This window comes from Jaculus jaculus, chromosome 14 (assembly GCF_020740685.1).
Source record: "Jaculus jaculus isolate mJacJac1 chromosome 14, mJacJac1.mat.Y.cur, whole genome shotgun sequence".
Classification (NCBI taxonomy): domain Eukaryota; kingdom Metazoa; phylum Chordata; class Mammalia; order Rodentia; family Dipodidae; genus Jaculus; species Jaculus jaculus.
Window position 1 is genome coordinate 4762077 of NC_059115.1, and position 19642 is coordinate 4781718.

At 53.4% G+C, this 19642-nt stretch overlaps 1 protein-coding gene across 2 annotated transcripts in view; it reads right to left on the reverse strand.

Moving 5' to 3' along the window:
- Positions 1–19404, reverse strand: part of Eml2 (EMAP like 2) — a 39169-nt gene extending 19765 nt beyond the window's left edge. The window contains exons 1-11 of one of the 2 annotated variants that reach the window (XM_004672952.2): positions 19221–19404; positions 16199–16417; positions 15209–15335; positions 14955–15059; positions 12325–12353; positions 9684–9813; positions 7314–7463; positions 5348–5417; positions 5154–5264; positions 2527–2622; positions 1166–1300 (exon numbers count right to left, since the gene is read on the reverse strand). In XM_004672952.2, coding sequence (XP_004673009.2) covers positions 1166–1300; positions 2527–2622; positions 5154–5264; positions 5348–5417; positions 7314–7463; positions 9684–9813; positions 12325–12353; positions 14955–15059; positions 15209–15335; positions 16199–16417; positions 19221–19404 — 1356 coding nt within the window. Of the gene's footprint in view, positions 1–1165; positions 1301–2526; positions 2623–5153; positions 5265–5347; positions 5418–7313; positions 7464–9683; positions 9814–12324; positions 12354–12969; positions 13042–14954; positions 15060–15208; positions 15336–16198; positions 16418–19220 lie in introns of those variants that run through there. The other variant, XM_045133570.1, reaches the window with a different exon arrangement.
- Between the last annotated feature and the right edge of the window lie 238 nt (positions 19405–19642).

Genomic DNA, 19642 nt, shown 5'->3' on the forward strand with positions numbered 1-19642 from the left:
GCCACCACGCCCGGCTTATTTTGGGTTTTCAAGGTAGAGTCTTGCTCTAGCCCAGGCTGGCGTGGGATTCACTGTGTGGCCCACATAGCATTTTACGTGGACGCTGGGGTGTGTGCACAAGATACAAAGCCAGGTCCTCCTCTCCTGTCTGCATGGCGAGCGCTCCCCGCCCCCCTCCCGGGGTCTTTTCCCCAGCCCCCCGACAAGGTCTGTCACTGAACTGGAGCTCACCCGTTAGGCTAGACTGGCTGACCAATGAGCCCCAGGGATCTTCCCCTCTCCTCTCCTTCCTCAGTGCTCGGATGCCAGGCACGCACCATCATGCCAAAGCATTTTACATGGGTGCTGGGGATCCGAACTCACGTCCTCATATTTGAGAGACAAGCACTTTCCCCGACTGGGCCACTTCCCCACCCCTCCTGCTCCGGTTGAGTCAGCGGGTGTCTCTCTCAGCCGGTCTCTGACATTCTGTGATCACCCACATCTGTGACCGCAGCTCCCATTCATGCCACACTAATTACATGTTCACGGCTGCACAGTCCTTCATACCGCTGAGTTCTTACACTTCTGACTTCAGGAGGATTCTACTGTAGTGTAGACAGGGAAACCGAGGCCCAGAAGGTGCCACTCAACATCCCTGTAGTTCCCAGACCCTGACACCCTAAATGCTGTCTGCTGGAGCTGTGGGGATGGCTCAGCGGTTAAAGGCGCTTGCTTGTAAAGCCTGCCAACCCAGATTCAAGTCCCCAGTACCCACGTAAAAGCAAGACGCACAAAGTGAAGTTCATTTGCTCTGGCAAGAAGCCCCAGTGTGCCCATTCTCTCGCTCTTCTCCGGTCTATCAAATAAATAAATAAATATTTTATTTTGTTTTATTATTGTTATTATTTATCAGAGAGTGAGTGAGAGGATTGGCGCGCCAGGGTCCCCAGCCACCGTAATGGAACTTCAGACGGGTGGGCCATCTTGTGCGTGTACATCTGGCCTACGTGGGACCTGGAGAGTTGAACGTGAGTCTTTAAGCTTCTCAGAAAAGCACCTTAACCACTAAGCTATTCCTGCAGCCTTAAGTAACTACTTTAAAAAGCTAAATGCCACCTACCTAGTGCCCTGCCCGCTTCTCTCAATGCCACCCTTCTGCACCCACGACCTCCCCAGCACTCACCTCAAACAGGCCTTGTCGCTTGCTCAGGCTGTCCCCTTCCAGGCTCCAGAAGTAGATGTGGGATTTCCCACAGGTGATTAGCAGCTTGGGGTCAGTGGGGTGGAAGGTAGCCACCAGCACCGGCTCGTTGGAGCACTTTGGGGATAGAGGAAACTCCAAATGAGGGGACCTCAAAGCCACCAGGGCTAGGCTCCCACGCAGGGCTGAGCTCTACAGGAATGCAGACTGTACACTGCACAACGCATTTGCCTCCTGGACCTTTATTTTTCTTTTCTTTTCTTTCTTTTTTTGGTTTTTCAATGTAGGGTCTCACTCTGGCCCAGGCTGACCTGGAATTCACTATGTAGTCTCAGGGTGGCCTCGAACTCATGGCGATCCTCCTACCTCTGCCTCCTGAGTGCTGGGGTTAAAGGCGTGCGCCACCACGCCCGGCTTATTTTGAAACAATTTTTAAATTTTATTTTAGAGAGAGTGAAAGAAAGAAAGAGGAAGAGGGAGAGACAGAGAATTGACACACCAGGGCCTCCAGCCATTATGCCACCTAGTGGGCATGTGCAACCTTGTGCTTGCCTCATGTTTGTGCATCTGTTTAAGTGGGATCTGGAGAGCTGAACATGGGTCCTCAGGCTTCACAGGCAAGCACCTTAACCTCTAAGCCATCTCTTCAGCCCCTCTTTTTTGGTTTGCTTTTTGTTTTTTCGAGGTACAGTTTCATTGTAGCTCAGACCAACCTGGAATTCACTATGTAGTCTCAGGGTGGCCTTGAACTCACGGCAATCCTCCTACCTCTGCCTCCCGAGTGCTGGGATTAAAGGTGTGCACCACCATGTCTGGAGTGTGTTTTCAGTAGCTAGAGGCCCTGGCGTACCCATTCTGTCTCTCTTTCTCTCTCTCTTTCTCTGTCAAATAAATAACTAATAAACAAATATAAATACATTTAAAAAATACTTTAAAGGTGTGCACCATCACACATGGCTCATCTACCTATGTATCAATAATCTCTATCATCTATCTATCTATTATCTATTTATCTACAAACAGTCTCGCTTTGTGTAACTCAGGCTGGAGTTGAACTCATAACCCTGTTGCCTCAGCTTCCTCCCGAGTTCTGGGATTCCAGGCCCAAAACACCGTACCAACATTCACCAACATAATACCCAACCTTCACAACAAGGCCCACCAAGGAGGGTCCTGCCACTGTCCTTCCTTAACTGACGCCCAGGGAGAAGAAGTCAGTTGCACAAAGCCAGTCTGTGACAATGCCAAGCAGGAGTCTTCAGTCAGACTTGTCACCAAGAGATGTAGCAAGTGATGCAGGGGCACCCCAGCTGCAGGGGATGAGAATGGTCAGGCCAACCCACCTTGCTATCCACCACCTTGGTCTCCTTGGCCCAGTCCCACACGGAGAGCACGTGGTCGTTGGATTCTTCCACGGCACACAGCAGGCTGCCCCCGTTCTGCAGAAGAGGAAGAGGAGAGTGGGGGGCGGGGAGGTCAAGATGGCCTATCCCCCCATCTCATCCAACTAGGACGTTCTTGCATTCCTGGTGCAGGTCTGTTTGAAGAGCTTCGAAGGCTCTGGCCTATCTTATGGGAAGCACATTGAAATACTCTGGGCTGGGGAGATGGCTTAGCGATTAAGGTGCTTGCCTGTGAAGCCCAAGGATCAGGCTCAATCTCCCAGGACCCACAGAGGCCAGATGCACAACGTCACACGTGCATATTGAGTTCATTTGGCCGTGGGTGGAAGCCCTGGCATGCCTAGTCTGTCTCTGTCTTCCTCTCTTTCTCTCTGTCTCCAGTAAATAAAATTATCCCTTTGTAAAACCCTTTGTGTGTGGTTTGCTGGAGACGGAACCCAGAGGCTGGTATACCTACCCTAGCCCATCACTGGCGGATTCTAGACAAGCCCACTGTATCACTGAGCTACGCCCCTAGTCCAGGAATGGCTTTTTGTTTCGTTTTGGTTTTTGGTTTTTCCAGGTAGAGTTTTACTCTAGCCCAGGCTGACCTGGAACTCACTATGTAGTCTCAGGGTAGCGTTGAATTCACAGTGATCCTTCTGCCTCCCAAGTGCTGGGATTAAAAGTGTGCTCCAGGGCTGGAGAGATGGCTTAGCGGTTAAACGCTTGCCTGTGAAGCCTAAGGACCCTGGTTCGAGGCTCGGTTCCCCAGGTCCCACGTTAGCCAGATGCACAAGGGGGCGCACGCGTCTGGAGTTCGTTTGCAGAGGCTGGAAGCCCTGGCGCGCCCATTCTCTCTCTCTCCTTCTATCTGTCTTTCTCTCTGTGTCTGTCGCTCTCAAATAAATAAATAATTAATTTAAAAAAAAAAGTGTGCTCCACTACATCTGGCTTTTTTTTTTTTTTTTCCTGAGGTGCGGTCTCATTCTAGCTTAGGCTGACCTGAATTTCACTATGTAGTCTCAGGGTGGCCTCAAACTCATGGTGATCCTCTTACCTCTGCCTCCTGAGTGCTAGGATTAAAGGTGTGGGCCACCACACCTGGCTCAAAAAGTATTTTTATTTATTTGAGAAAGATAGAGAGAGAGAGAGAGAGAAAAAAAAAAGGCAGATCGGGCTAGAGGGAAGCCTAAGGACCCAGGTTTAATTCCCCAGGACCCACATAAGCCAGATGCACAAAGTGGCACATGAGTCTGCAGTTTGTTTACAGTGGCTGAATGCCCTTGCATGCCCATTTTCTCTCTCTCTTTCTCCTTCTTTCTCTCTCAAATAAATAAAATAAAATGAGTAAAAAACAAAATGTTTAAAAAAAAAAAAAAGGCAAATAGACCGAATAGAGAGAATGGGCCCATCAGGGCCCTGGGCACTGCAAAAGAACTCCAAACACCACCTTGTGCATCTGGCTTACATGGGTACTGAGAAATGGAACCTGGGTCCTTAGGCTTTGCAGGCAAGAGCCTTAACCACTAAGCCATCTCTCCAGCCACAGGCTCCTTTTTTTTATTCCTTCAGCAGAGCCCCATGTTTCAGAGTCTAGCCTTAAACCCCTGATCCTCCTGCCTCTACTTCCACAGCGCTGGGATTACCAGGCATGTGCCTGCTTATTAAGCTATTTTTGGGGAGGACAAGTTGTATTTTACTCCCCAATCCACAGCAGAACTAAACTTTTTTTGTTTGTTTGTTTGTTTTGGTTTTTCGAGGTAGGGTCTCACTCTGGCTCAGGCTGACCTGGAATTCACTATGTAGCCTCAGGGTGGCCTCAAACTCACAGAGAGCCACCTACCTCTGCCTCCCGAGTGGTGGGGAGTAAAGGTGTGTGCCACATCTGGCTCAAAACTTTTATTTTTTTTTTCAAAACTTTTAAATAAAACTAAGATAAGACTGTGAGGTTTGATTGAAAAAATCCATTCACTCCACACATTAGGAGGGCCATGGTTTCGGCAATATCAAATTGCTCCACAAATTCCAAAAGACTTACTTTAATAATGTCTGTGTTTACCTGGGTTTGTTTGGCTCAAGAAGCCAGGCACTGTGTTTTGTAATGCCTGAGCGATAAGAAACTTTCCAGAGTGCAGGGGCCAAAAAAGTAATGCAGTAGGTACCAACCACTGGACAAGGGTGGGCTCATGTGTTGGGAAACAACGAGGGCAGGAAACTCAGTCAGAAAGCATAACCCCACCCCAAAAAGCCAGGCGTGGTAGCGCACGCCTTTAATCCCAGCACTCGGGAGGCAGAGGTAGGAGGCTCGTTGTGAGTTCGAGGCCACCCTGAGACTGCATAGTGAATTCCAGGTCAGCCTGGGCTAGATAGAGCAAGACCCTACCTCGAAAAACCAACCAAACAAACAAACATAATCCATAACTCCAGAGTCCTGTGAGGTTACAAAAATTGGAGCTCAGCCCCCCAGCCCGGGATTCTAGGGGGGTGTGGTCACCATGGTGATGTCACAGAGGGGTGTGGCCTCCATGCGGAAGAAAGTAGTAAATAGAAGTAAGGGATTGGGCGAGGCTGGGTCAAGGACTTACTGATTTGGAGAATCCCACACAGCACACGGCTCTGTCAAATACCCCCAGGCCCAGCACGTGCAGGGTGGACAGCGAAACTGAGTCCCAGACGCGCACGTGGGGCGGCAGTGGCTGGAGAAGAGAATTCCATTACTGTGGGGTTCCGGGGTTCGGTCCTTCCCTCTCCTTCTTCCTTTTGTCCCTCCACTCATTACCTTTCCCTCCTTGGTGGTGCCTGCCACTTGTCCGGTGGCGATGGTGACCATATCTGGGTGAACAGCCAGACTGAGGAGACAGGGACACAAGACCAGGGTTCATAGCTGGGGAGATGGCTTAGCGGTTGAGGCACTTGCCTGCCGAAGCCTAAGGACCCAGGTTCGATTCCCCAGGACCCACATAAGCCGGATGTACAAGGGGATACATGCGTCTGGAGTTTATTTGCAATGGCTGGAGGTCCTGGTGGGCCCATTCTCTCTCTGTTTTTGTCTCTCGAGTACATAAATATTTTTAGGGTTGTAGAGCTGGCTCAGCGATTAAGGCACTTGCTTGCAAACTCTAATGACCTGGGTTCGAAACCCCAGTACCCACATAAAGCCAGATACACAAAGTGATGGATGTGTCGAGTCCATTTGCAGTGGCTGGAAGCCTTGGGATGACCATTTTTCTCCGTCTCTCTGCTTGCAAATAAAAAAAATATTTAGAATAAAAAATAGTATCTTTCAAGCCAGGCGTGGTGGCTCAAGCTTTTAAACCCAGCACTCGGGAGACAGAGGTAGGAGGATCACTGTGAGTTCCAGGCCACCCTGAGACTACGTAGTGAATTCCAGGTCAGCCTGAGCTAGAGTGAGACCCTACCTCGAAAAACAAAAACAAAAACAAAAAAGAAAACAATAATAATATTTGTTTGTTTTTAAAGAACATGGTTTACTGAGGAATAGCCCCTCACAGGGTTCAGGGGCTTTTCCAACAGGAGGCTACAGTCAAAATGCTTAGCTGTCTACATTCGGACTAATCCAGTTACTTATTCAACACATGCTGATTTAGGGTTTTAGGGTTTTGTTTTGTTTTTTTCTTTTGAGACAGGGTGTCATGTAGGCCAAACTGGCTTCAAATTCACTATGTAGCCAAGGATGATTTTGAACTCCTGACCTCCCTGTCTTCAATTCCGTAGTGCTCGGGTTTTAGGCATTTTCTCCAATAACAGGTTGTCGGAAGACAGAGCCAGTGCTTGCTTTGGCAACACATATACTAAAATCGGAATGATACAGAAGACAGAATCAGGTCTGGGTTTCCAACTCAAGTGTTCACAGGGTTCAGGCCTGTACTGCAAACAGCTCAAAAGCAGAAAAAGTCTGGGCATTGGGTGAAGCCACAATTCCTCCCAGTTTCCAATTGTAAGGGTACAGGTCTGTAATTCAAGCACTTGGGAGGCTGAGGCAGGAATATCACAAGTTCTAGGCCACTTGGGCTACAAAAAAAGGGAGGGAAGGGCTGGAGAGCTGGCTTAGTGGTTAAGGTGCTTGGCAGCGAAGCCTAAGGACCCAGGTTCGATTCTCCAGATCCCACGTAAGCCAGATGCACATGGTGGCACATGCGTCTAGAGTTCATTTGCAGTGGCTGGAGGCGCTCCTGGCGCGCCCATTCTCTCTCTCTTCCTCCCTCTAATAAATAAAAATAAAATACTTGTTTTTAAAAGGGAGAGAAGTATGAAGCATATCTATAATCAATCCACATTTTTTCCCCACTGACTTTTTTTTTAAATTTAAATTTAAATTTTTTTACTTTTATTTTTTTAATTTGAGAGCGACAGACACAGAGAGAAAGACAGATAGACGGAGAGAGAGAGAATGGGCGCGCCAGGGCTTCCAGCCTCTGCAAACGAACTCCAGACGCGTGCGCCCCCTTGTGCATCTGGCTAACGTCGGACCTGGGGAACCGAGCCTCGAACCGGGGTCCTTAGGCTTCACAGGCAAGCGCTTAACCGCTAAGCCATCTCTCCAGCACCCCTCACTGACTTTTGCCTGAGGACAACCGATGGTTTTGTAGACAGAACAAAGGCTGAGCCCTGTCCCACACCTTTCGGCCACCCCGGTTCCCTCGCAGAGGTGGCGGTCACACGGGAAGAGGCCCCGGACCTCCACAGCGGCTCAGTCAGCGCGCAAGCTCCGGGCCTCGTCTCACCATTTGATGTCATCGTTGTGTCCCAGGTAGTGTCGCTGCCTCTGCTCCTCCACGCTGTAGAGAACCGCGACCGAAGCCACGAAGTACACCACCTCCCCCGTGGGCAGCAGGTGGAGATTGGCCCTGCAGTCCCGGCCACGGTAGCCATAGCTGCAAATGGCCAGGGGTAAGTCAAGGAGCCTGTTTGGCACTGAGAATGGCAGGCGTCAACTTGACAGGGCAACTGGAATGAGGTTCCTGTCCCCCTTCTTGCCTCTGTAGAGGATTTCAACAGTGGGCTCTTCCTAATATATTGGTCCTTTTCGTTCTCTTTTTGTTTTTGTTGAGGTAGGGTCTCACGCTGACCTGGAATTCACTTTGTAGTCTCAGGTGGCCTTGAACTCACGGCGATCCTCCTACCTCTGTCTGCCTCCCGAGCACTGAGATTAAAGGCTTGTGCCACCATGCTCGGCATGGTACATTTTTGCTTCTTGGGTGGGGAGGTTGGTGATGGAAGAGTTCCACACTGTACCCCAGGTGACTGCCAAGTGGTTGGAGTGCTACGCCTTGGCCTCTGGAGTACTGAGGTAATAGGCATGAGCTATCACATTCCATTAGACCCATATCCTGACCCTCCAAAGCACAGCTCTGTAAACGAGCACGCATCTCAGGATGTTCATAGGTCTGGAATCCAGTGAGAAGTGTCTTTGTAAGACATAAGGAAACCGACCGGGGTCAGGATACCTGTAATTCCAGCCCTTAGCGGGCTAAAGCAAGAGACTCCTGAGTTAGAGGTCAGCCAGAGGCTACAAGTCAAAACACTATCTCAAAAAAAAAAAAAAAAAAAAAAAATCAAGGGTTGAGGATATGACTCATTAGTAAAGCACTTGTCTAGATCCACAGTGAGGGCTGGGGGCGTGGCTCAGAGGTAGAGCACTTGTCTAGATCCACAGTGAGGGGCTGGGGGCGTGGCTCAGAGGTAGAGCACTTGTCTAGATCCACAGTGAGGGGCTGGGGGCGTGGCTCAGAGGTAGAGCACTTGTCTAGGATCCACAGTGAGGGGCTGGGGGCGTGGCTCAGAGGTAGAGCACTTGTCTAGATCCACAGTGAGGGGCTGGGGGCGTGGCTCAGAGGCAGAGCACTTGTCTAGATCCACAGTGAGGGGCTGGGGGCGTGGCTCAGAGGTAGAGCACTTGTCTAGATCCACAGTGAGGGGCTGGGGGCTGGCTCAGAGGTAGAGCCCTTGTCTAGATCCACAGTGAGGGGCTGGGGGCTGGCTCAGAGGTAGAGCACTTGTCTAGGATCCACAGTGAGGGGCCGGGGGCGTGGCTCAGAGGTAGAGCACTTGTCTAGGATCCACAGTGAGGGCCTGGGGGCGTGGCTCAGAGGTAGAGCACTTGTCTAGATCCACAGTGAGGGGCTGGGGGCGTGGCTCAGGGGTAGAGCACTTGTCTAGAGTCCACAGTGAGGGGCTGGGGGCGTGGCTCAGAGGTAGAGCACTTGTCTAGATCCACAGTGAGGGGCTGGGGGCGTGGCTCAGTGGTAGAGCACTTGTCTAGAGTCCACAGTGAGGGGCTGGGGGCGTGGCTCAGAGGTAGAGCACTTGTCTAGAGTCCACAGTGAGGGGCTGGGGGCTGGCTCAGAGGTAGAGCGCTTGTCTAGGGTCCACAGTGAGGGGCTGGGGGCGTGGCTCAGAGGTAGAGCACTTGTCTAGAGTCCACAGTGAGGGGCTGGGGGCGTGGCTCAGAGGTAGAGCACTTGTCTAGATCCACAGTGAGGGGCCGGGGGCGTGGCTCAGAGGTAGAGCACTTGTCTAGAATCCACAGTGAGGGGCTGGGGGCGTGGCTCAGAGGTAGAGCACTTGTCTAGATCCACAGTGAGGGGCTGGGGTCGTGGCTCAGAGGTAGAGCACTTGTCTAGAGTCCACAGTGAGGGGCTGGGGGCTGGCTCAGAGGTAGAGCACTTGTCTAGGATCCACAGTGAGGGGCTGGGGGCGTGGCTCAGAGGTAGAGCACTTGTCTAGAATCCACAGTGAGGGGCTGGGGGCGTGGCTCAGAGGTAGAGCACTTGTCTAGGATCCACAGTGAGGGGCTGGGGGCGTGGCTCAGAGGTAGAGCACTTGTCTAGAATCCACAGTGAGGGGCTGGGGGCGTGGCTCAGAGGTAGAGCACTTGTCTAGAATCCACAGTGAGGGGCTGGGGGCGTGGCTCAGAGGTAGAGCACTTGTCTAGGATCCACAGTGAGGGGCTGGGGGCTGGCTCAGAGGTAGAGCACTTGTCTAGAGTCCGCCTGTGCAAAGCTCCCGTGGAAGTCCAGGTCTCTCGTGCTGAAGTCCCTCACCAGGCCCTGTCCTCTCTCAGGTGGCAGGGAGAAAACAAATCCAAAGGATACACCCAGTCTAGCTTGAGCCGGCTTGAGGGCAGCTCGGAGCGTGTGTCCAGGCTGTAGGTGGGCGCCAGCTCATCCGGGATCAGCATGGGCACAGGGCGGCCTCTGAGGAACATTTTCACAGAGCCCTCCTCTGCAAAGACACCCACAGACGTCAGAGGATAGCTTCTCTTACTCACACTCCTCTCCCCACCGTTGTTTAATAACTGGGTCTCACTCTAACCCCGCTCTCCTGGAACTTGCAGCCTCAGACTCCTCAGGGCAGTGATTAGAACCATGAACCACCACGCTTAGCTTACAGAAGTATTATTTGTGGAAAGTTTCTCCCTATGTAGTCCTGGCTGCTCTCCCAGTTTTGTTTTGTTTTTCTTTGCTCTTCAAAGTAGCGTCCCGCTGAAGTCCAGGCTGACCTGGTATTCACTATGTAGTCTCAGGGTGGTCCCGAACCTCCTGTGATCCACCCACCTCTGCCTCACAGGCATGCGCCCCCGTGCCCGGCTTGCTCTCTCACCTTGTATATGCCGGTGTGTGGTGTGTGTGTGGACACGTGTGAGCATATGCCTTCATGTGTGTGCACATGTGCATGGGTTTGGAAGCCAGAGATCTATAACATCAAGGTCTTCAATAGGGGCTTTTTTTTTTAAAGGCAGGGTCTCTAGCTCAGGCTGCCCAGGAATGGAATTGACCCTGCACTCCAGGCTGGCTTTGAACTAGGGCGATCCCCTACCACAGCCTCCTTCCCTTTGTTCTTTAAGACAGGATCTCTCCCTGAACTCAGGGCTCCCTAATTGCAGCAAGCCAGTGAGCCCCAAGCATTAGGCTTCACCTCCCCAGTTCTGGGGATTATAGGCCAGCCACGCCCCTTCCTCTGCATTTTTTTATGTGGGTAATGGGGATCCGAACTCAGGTCCTCATGCTTGTGCAAGCACTGAGCCATCGCTCCAACCCTCACCCCCCCTTTTTTTAATTGGTTTTTCGAGGTAGGGTCTCACCCAAGCTGACTTGGAATTCACTATGTAGTCTCACCGTGGCCTCAAATTCACAGCAATCCTCCTACCTTTGCCTCATGAGTACTAGGATTAAAGGCGTGTGCCACCACACCTGGCCCCCTGACATTTTTTGAGGGAAGGGTTCGAGGTAAGGTCTCACTCTAGCCCAGGCTGACCTGGAATTCACTATGGAGTCTCAGGGTGGCCTTGAACTCATGGCATTTCTACCTCTGCCTCCCAAATGCTGGGATTAAAGGCATGTGCCACCAAGTGCGGCTATAACATTAAAACGAATAAAGGAAAAACAAACAAACATACAAACAGGTAGAGGGCTGGAGAGCTCCCTCAGTGGGTATGGCACTTGTGTGCAAAGCCTAAGGACCAGGGGTTCAGTTCCCAGCACCCACACAGAACCAGTTTCACAAGGTGGTACGTGCATCTGGAGTTTGTTTGCAGCAGCTGGAGGCCCTAACGTGCCCATTCTCTCTCTCTCTTGTTTCAATCTCTCTCTGCTTGCAAATAAATAAATTAATTTAAAAAAAACAAAATAGAGGGGGGCAGAAAGAATATAAGAGCCACAGGTTGAGACATCATGCCCAGAGGCATTCCCCCCGCCCACAAATAACTGACTGCTGCTCCCATAACGCATAAACCACAACCCCCTAGGGAATACCTGCACCCTCACTGAGGAGGGTCCCCAACAGAATGGGGACAGGGATGAGGGAAAAGAAGGTACCAGCCGAACCTGCTAGTGCACGCCTTTAATCCTAGCACTCAGGAGAGAGAGAGAGGTAGGGAGGATCATTGTGAGTTTGAGGCCATCATGAAACTACATAGTAAATTCCAGGTCAGCCAGAGCTAGAGTGAGACCCTACCTCAAAAAAAGGGGGAGAGGGGGCTGGAGAGCTTTAAGTTGCTTGCCAGCAAAGCCTAAGGAGCCAGGTTCGATTCTCCAGATCCCAGGTAAGCCTGATGCACAGGGTGGCACATGCATCTGGAGTTTGTTTGCAGTGGCTAGAAGGTCCTGGTGTGCCCATTCTTTCTCTCTCTCTCTAATAAATAAATAAAAATAAAATAAAATAAAATAAAAGAATGTACTGCCGGGTGTGATGGTGCACGCCTTTAATCCCAGCACTCAGGAGGCAGAGGTAGGAGGATCACTGTGAGTTCGAGGCCACCCTGAGACTACATTGTGAATTTCAGGTCAGCCTGGGCTAGAGTAAGACCCTACCTCGAAAAGCAAAACAAAACAAAAAACCAACAAAAAAAGAAGATACCAACGCATGATGTAGCCATACGCAATATGTTGTTAATAATAATAATAATAATAATAATAATAATAATAATAAAGCCTGGCTTGTTGGCGCATGCCCTTAATCCCAGCACTCAGGAGGCAGAGGTAGGAGGATCACTGTGAGTTCAAGGCCACGCTGAGACTACGTAGTGAATTCCAGGTCAGCCTGGGCTAGAGTGAGACCCTACCTCGAAAAAACAACAACAATAAAAAAGGAATAATAATAATAATATATATATATATTTTTAAAGCAGGTGGAGAAAGGCTGGAGAGGCAAAGACTCCTGACCTCTGGTTCTAAGCTGGCACCCTTTAAGACGTCAACCGAGCCCCCCGCACCTCCCAATCCTCCTCACACTCACCCATACTGAAGATAACTTCTTTGGTTTTGCTGTCAGGAATAGACACAGGAGGGGGAAAGGGGAAGGGGGGAGAAAAAATGCTTTAACAGGCAGATGAGACAGCGGGGACGGAAGCGCTCCCCAACCCACCGCGCCGCGGGGGAGCTCTCCGACGAAGGACCAGGGCCGCCGGGTATGCAGCGGAGCGCTGCCTCTCTGCAGGCCGTGTGCTTTGCTCGTTAGATCTTGCAGAGCCTAAGACACAGGCCCAGAGAGGCAGTGATCGCCAGAAAAAGAAAAAAAAAATCAGAAAAAAAAGTCATACAGCTCCAAGTGGCAGGTATGCGATCCTGGAAGCGGGGAGTCATCAGGAAGCCCTCCTTCCTCATCAGCGCGATGCTCCCCAACATTGTCCACCTCCCCCAGGCCCCCATGTCATCCCCACCTCCACCCCTGCCCCCCCAAACTGCAAGCACGGAGGGAAGAAACGGTGACAAAGTTTAGGGCAAGGGGCGTGTCTCCCCACATTTTCTCTGCCGGGAGGAAAGGACCTTGGGGTTTCCTTGGGGTTGGCAGTGGTTTCGGGGATCCAGGATCCCGGAGTGCAACTGGGGGAGGTGGGGAGCAGGAAGAAGAGAAGGAGGGGGGTCGGCGAGAGGGTCTCACCCAGGTCCAAAGCTACTCATGGCGGCGACTTGGCGGAGCTTGGGGACCGGGAGGTGGGGAGGTGGAGCCCGGAGACCAGCCCCGCCGCTTCCGGCCCGGGGAGGTGCCCGCGCCGCCGCGCCCTGCCCCGCCCCCCGCGCCCACCCCCGCCGGAGGCCCGGGTGCCCCCCGCGCGGGCCCCACCGCCCGGCCCACAGGCTCTCTTTTTGGAAGGGTTGTTGACCATGGTCGAGAACACAGAGCTTGCAGGCCCGAACCCCGACCTCTCCGCCGCCCACCCACACTCCCGCGCACAGTGCCGCCTCACTATAGCAGTTTGACAAGTTACCCAACTTCTGCCTGGGTGTCCTCATTTTAACAGCGCAGGGGGCTAGGGGAGCTGGAGAGATGGCTCAGCGGTTAAGGCGTTTGCCTGCAAAGCCTAAAACGACCCAGGCTCGAGTCCCCAGAACCCACGGGAGCCAGATGCACAAGGTGGGGGCATGCCTCAGGATTTCGTTTGCAGTTTGCAGTGCCTAGAGGCACTGGAGCACCCATTCTCTCTCTCAAAGAAATGAATGAATAGGTAAATAAATAATAGCTTTAAAAAAAAAAAAAGACAGCGGGTAGAATATTTCCCGGGGAGGGCGGAGGAAGAAATGGGTAATTGCTAGTACTGCCCGACACCCTGCGATTACTACAACGGCAATTAAAAATGCGCAGGGTTTTGAGCCCGGTCCGGCCAGGGCCCAGCCTCCAAGTCATGACCACGCCCACCGTGACTTTGGCCCCGCCCAACTCGGCTGCTGGCCACGCCAATCAGGAAATCACACCCACCTCCTGTTTTGTTTTGTTTTTCGAGGCAGTGTCTCCCTCTAGCTCAAGCTGACCTGGCATTCACCATGTAGTCTCAGGGTGGCCTCGAACTCTCAGCTATCCTACCTCTGCCTCCCAAGTGCTGGGATTAAAGGCGTGCGCCACCACGCCCGGCTTAACACCTGTTTGTTTTTTAGTCAAGGTGTCAAGTAGCACAGGCTGGACTCCAAGACTCTGTTTAGCCAAGGATGATCTTGAACCTCTGATCCTTCTGCTTGCCTTCACCTCCCAAGTGCTAGCCACCAAGCTCGGGTGATTTATTTACATAGCCCAGGTGGGCCTGGAACTTAATATGAAACTCAGACTGACCCCGGACTCATACCTAGCACCCTAAACTTTACCCTCAGCCTCGCTCCCCCAGCACCGCTGGGCATTATGACCCCCTCCTGCTTTCTCAAGCCAACTGTTGAGTCCCTCCAAGACCTTCACGTTGGCTCCGCCTCTTTAAATTAGACCACTCTCACTGATGGCATGGTTCAAGTTTTATATCATGCCCATTTTCAACTGGCAGTGCCATCTGGTGTTCTGGGCTTATGAGGGCTTCATCTGTGTGTGTGTGTGTGTGTGTGTGTGTGTGTGTGTGTGGTTTTTTGAGGTAGGGTCTCACTCTAGCCCAGGCTGAACTAGAATTCACTGTGTAGTCTCAGGGTGGCCTCCAACTCACAGTGATCCTCCTAGCTCGGCCTCCTGAACGCTCATCTGGTCTTAAATTCGTCTGCCTCTTACCCCGTGTTCTGATCCAAGTTAGTAAACACTAGCCACACCTCCAAATTCCACCGCACCTCTACCTTGGAATCCTTCCATTCTGTACAGAAATCATGAGGCCCTGACTTCACCCCAAACTCAATGCGGATTTTCGCCCATGAGCCTGGCTACTCTCCCAAGCCTCCTTTTTGCTGTCGACCTTAGCCAGCCAAGCCTCTGGGTTCCAGTTCCGCTTCCCAAAGCTCTGGCCCGGTCCCCAGGCCTTCCATTTCCATCTGGCCACCCTGAACAAGCCCCCCCCCCACACACCATTAGGAACAAGCTCACCCCACTTTAGCTTATGACCTTGTGTCTAGGGACCATGACTCGGTTCCCCCGGGCACTTCCCTGCCGGCCTGGGCTTTGGGCCCCATCCGCATACTAACCCTTCCTTTTTGGCGCTACAGTTGCTGCTGGAGGACGTGGTGCGGCTCCGCGGGTCCTCGCGGCGCACCGAGGCCAGGCGCTCAGGTGACAGGTAACGGCGGCCGCTGCAGAAAGACAAGCAGACAAGGGATGAGATGGGGCGGGGGTGGGGTGGCGCGTGGACCCCGAACCAGCGCTGCTGGAACCCTGGCGTATACTGACAGCCTCTGACTCTGTTGCCAGGAGGCTTGAGGTCTCGTCTTCCTGGCATTACCTACGCCCGGAGGTCGCTTCTTTCTTGGGGGAAGATGGGGAGGTGGCATAGCCACCCACACGTCGCGGGGGTCCCAACGAGTCATTGAGGGGCGTCCTGGTGGGCAGGCCTTTCAGCAGCTGACACACTGTGAAGTGGACAAAGGATGGACTAGAGAGATGACTTGGGTGGCTTACCTGCAAACCCTAAGGATCCAGGTTCGATTCCCCAGGACCCATGTAAGCCAGCTGCACAAGATGGTGCATGCCTCTGGAGTTCGTTTTCAGGGCTGGAGGCCCTGGCATGCCCATTCTCTCTCTCTCTCTCTCTCTCTGAGATATAGATAGATAGATAGATGCCTCTTTCACTCTCCCTCTAAAATATAAATATATATTTTAATTTTCGAGGTAGGGTCTCGCTCTAGCCCGGGCTATCCTGGAATTCACTTTATAGTCTCAGGCTGGCCGCGAACTCACGGCGATCCTCCTACCTCTACCACCTGAGTGCTGGGATTAAAGGCGTGTGCCACCATATCAGGGTCAATAAAAAGAAAAAAAAAATTAAAGAGAACAAGCCTAAGGACACAGGTTCAATACCCAAGTACCCATTTAAGCCAGATGCACATGTTGGCACATGTCTCTGGAGTTGGTTTGCAGTGGCTGAAAACCCTGGCATATTCTCTCTCTCTCTCTGCTTAAAAATATTTAAAAAGGGCTGAAGAGATGGCTTAGCGGTTAAGGAACTTGCCTTCAAAGCTAAAAGACCTCAGTTCGATTCCCCAGGACCCACGTAAACCAGATGCACAAGGTGGCGGCGCGTGTGTCTGGAGTTCCTTTACAGTGGCTAGATGCCATGGTGCACCCATTCTCTCTCTCTCTCTTCCTCTTTCCCTCTCTCTCAAATAAACACAAATATTTTCTTTAAAAGAGTGGACAGAAGATGCTGACTGTGAGGTCCGTGCCTCGACCCATCCCCATCACACGCACACGCCCTCCAGCCTAACCCGGGTACCCGAGGCGGTGGTGCCCAGGCGCGGGGGCGCGCGGCCCTTGGGGGTGCCCTTGGCGCGCAGCGCGGCGCCTTGCTCCTCGCACGCCCGCAGGCGACGCAGCGCGTCGGCCAGCGCCGCCTTCAGGACGGCCAGCTCGTCCTCCTGCAGCTGCAGCCGCTGCTCCAGCGCCGACACGCGGTCGTCCACCTCCATGCCGCTGGTGCCCGACAGATTGTCATCTGCAAGGCCGAGGAGAGGGTTTGGGGGAGCGGGGGGGGGGGAGGTGTGGGGGGTGGAGAAGACCCGGGCTGTAGGAGGTCCCTCGTGTTCTCCCAAGTTCCCCCCACCCCCACCCCCAGCCCAGTAACAGTCCAGCCGCGCTCCGGGGACTCTCCTGCAACCTGGGGCTGGGCGAGGATGCTTGGACCCGGGGTCCAGGAAGAGGGCTTCGTCATCGGGGACGAAGGAAATCCCCACCCCCTTCTCCGCCTCCTCTTCGGACCACAGCGCTCAGACTGTGCGACCTTGGGGAAGTCCCTTCCTCTCTTCCCCCCACCCCCACCCCGTCTCTCTCTCTCTCTGTCTCTCTGTCTCTGTCTCTCTTTTTGGTTTTTGCAAGATAGGGTCTCACTCTGGTACAGGATGACCTGGAATTCACTGTGGTGGAATTCAGAATTCAGGGTGGTCTCGAACTCACGACGATCCTCCTACCTCTGCCTCCCGAGGGCTGTGAGTTCCCAGGCTTTCCCTCCCTCTCTGGAAGCCATCACCATCCCGCAGCCTCACTCGGGCTTTTCAAAGACTCTGTGACTAAGTTGCTAAACACTTACGAGTGAGACCATCGTTTGAAAGGTGACGTCAACCGACTCTTGGCGACACCGACCTCCTAGAGAGGAGCCCCCTACCTTCTGTAATTAATGTTCATATGCTCTCACGGGTTTTAATATTCTCGCTCACTGTTTCTAGAACACTTGCCAAGCCCCAAAGATCATGTCTTTATACTCCCTATAACCCTCCTCTTCTCAGAAAAGGGGTTCGACCCCCCCCCCGTCCCGCCCCGCCCCGCCCCGCCCCGCACCAGCCACAGCAAGGACAGAACTTCTACGACCCCTCGCGGCAGGACTGGGGATTGCAAGCGCCACACAGACCTCGGGGACCCAAGAAGTGGAGATGCGGGAGACACGACATCCAACCTCTTTCTCCCGCCACCCCCCCCCGCATAGTTCATCTCCTCTGTCCCCCTCTTTATTTAGCCTCTGTACCCCACGCCCCAAATTTAGCTCCCTCCCTCATCACGGGTGCAGTTTGAATGACTCCAATCACTTCTCACCATACCCCAAACATTTCCTCCCCCAGTGGGGGCCTAGGTGACCCTCTCCCCCTCTCTCCCTCCCAGACCCCTCCTACCCAGACTCATTGCTGTCCACAACCGAAGAGGCCCTGGCTTCCAGCCTGGTGTCCATAAAAATGGCAGGACAGACAGTGATGGGGCAGGGAGGTCGGACCTGCCATCCAGTGTCCATAGGCCGCCCCGCCTGCCCAGTAGGCTCCGCAGTGCAGAGTGGCCTGCCCCTCCCCTTCCTCTCCCTCCGTGGCCCAATCGTCTGCCGGGCCATGATGCCCTGCCCTCCCCCAACACTTGGCAGGTCTGGTCTCTGGACCTGCAGAGGGGACATAGGGGCCTCTGGGGGGGGAGGGTAGAGGGAGAGAGGTGTAGGGACTTGGAACCCCTAACAGTGTGCTGTGTATACCACACTTCGCAAGGAGGAAACTGAGGCAGAAGGTTAGAGGGAGTGTACAGAGATCATCAAGAGTCACATTGCAGCCGGGCGCGGTGGCCCACGCCTTCAACCCCAGCACTCAGGAGGCAGAGGTAGGAGGATCGCTGTGAGTTCAAGGCCACCCTGAGACTACACAGTGAATTCCAGGTCAGCCTGGGCTAGAGCAAGACCCTACGGTGAAAAAAAAAAAAAAAAAAGTCACATTGCCAACAGTGTGTGTGTTATGGGGTAGGGGCACTTATTCACTTTATGCTGAACCCCTTCCCACCAACCATTAATAATACTGCAAGAGACAGACAGACAGACAGAGACTATTGCAAGCTTGTGTGTGTGCTGCACTTAGCATGTTTCTGGCCTCATGATATGTGCTCAATAAAACCAGGATTAGACGAACCCTTAACAATGCTACCCTATTGCCCCAGACTCTCATAGCCCTGGTACTTTGCAGGGCACAGCCTTTTACTGATGGAACCCATACCCGTCCCAACCTCAGAGGTCAGGCGATCCTACTTCCTAGAGGGGCAGAGGAAACCAAAATGAACATCCTAGATTCTCTGTCAACTCCAGGAGTCCCTGACCAATGGCTGTGTGCCCAGGGAGTGACCTCCAGACTGGGGGATGGTGACCTTTGCTCAGCACCACCCTACCCCAGCTCCCTCCTGACCATCTCCTTGGTCCACAGACCAGCCTCCGCTTCCCACTTATCCCACCTCGCCTACCATCTCCCCCCCAGATACCCTCACCTGAGTCTGACACCCCCAAACAGTCCTTCTGTTTAGAGATGAGGGAGAAAGGAGGGGTCCTGATGCGGGAGGGACACAGTGGTGGAAAAGTCCTCTTTACCCGTATCCTGCCCTCAAGTCAACACCCCCCCCCCCACATACACCAGGCACACAAGGAAGGGTCCAAAAGGTTTAAGGGGGGCAGAGTCGGAGCAGAGTTCAGGCTCAGTCGCCCCCCGCCCCAAACTCACACACACACCTCCTCAGACGCAAATCCTCTTCTCTCATCCACAGGCTCAAGCGGGGTCCGTGCCCCGTACCCTCTGTCTAGCCACCTCCGCAGAAGGTGGAGGGGATGCAGGGGAAGGGATGCTGGCTTTGGGGACGGAGGACGTTGCCATGAGATAAGGGAAGAAAAGGTGATTTTCCAGGAAGGCGACAAGGACTTTGGAAGAAGGAGGATGGAGCCGGAGATGCGCCCAACCCTGGGCGGGGCCGGGGTCGGAATTGAGGCGGGGGGCCAGGGGGTGGTCTCTCACCGTTACAGTATCGCAGCAGCGAAGACGTGTCGTAGAGGCCGCAGAAGGCCGGGCCGCGCTCCGCCATCTCCCCACCACAGCCGCCGCCGCCGCCGCCGGCCCCCCCAGCCCCAGTCCGGGCCCGGTCCACCCCCCCACCAGGCCCTGCCTCCCGTTGCCATAGCAACGCCCTTCGTTCCAGCATCCCCAGCTCTGCCCCCACCCAGCATCCAGGCGGCCGGCGCCGAGCCTGGCACTGGGATCACCCCCCCCTAGAATGTCCCCAAAAAAAAAAAAAAAAGAGGGGAGGGGGAAGAGGTCGGGGTTACCCTCTGCCAATCCCCCTTCCTCCCACCACCACCAACACAATCTTCAGGCCAGGATTGGTTGTGCCCAGGCCCTCGTAGGTACTGTCGGGTCCCTCCCACGAGCAGAGCGCCCCC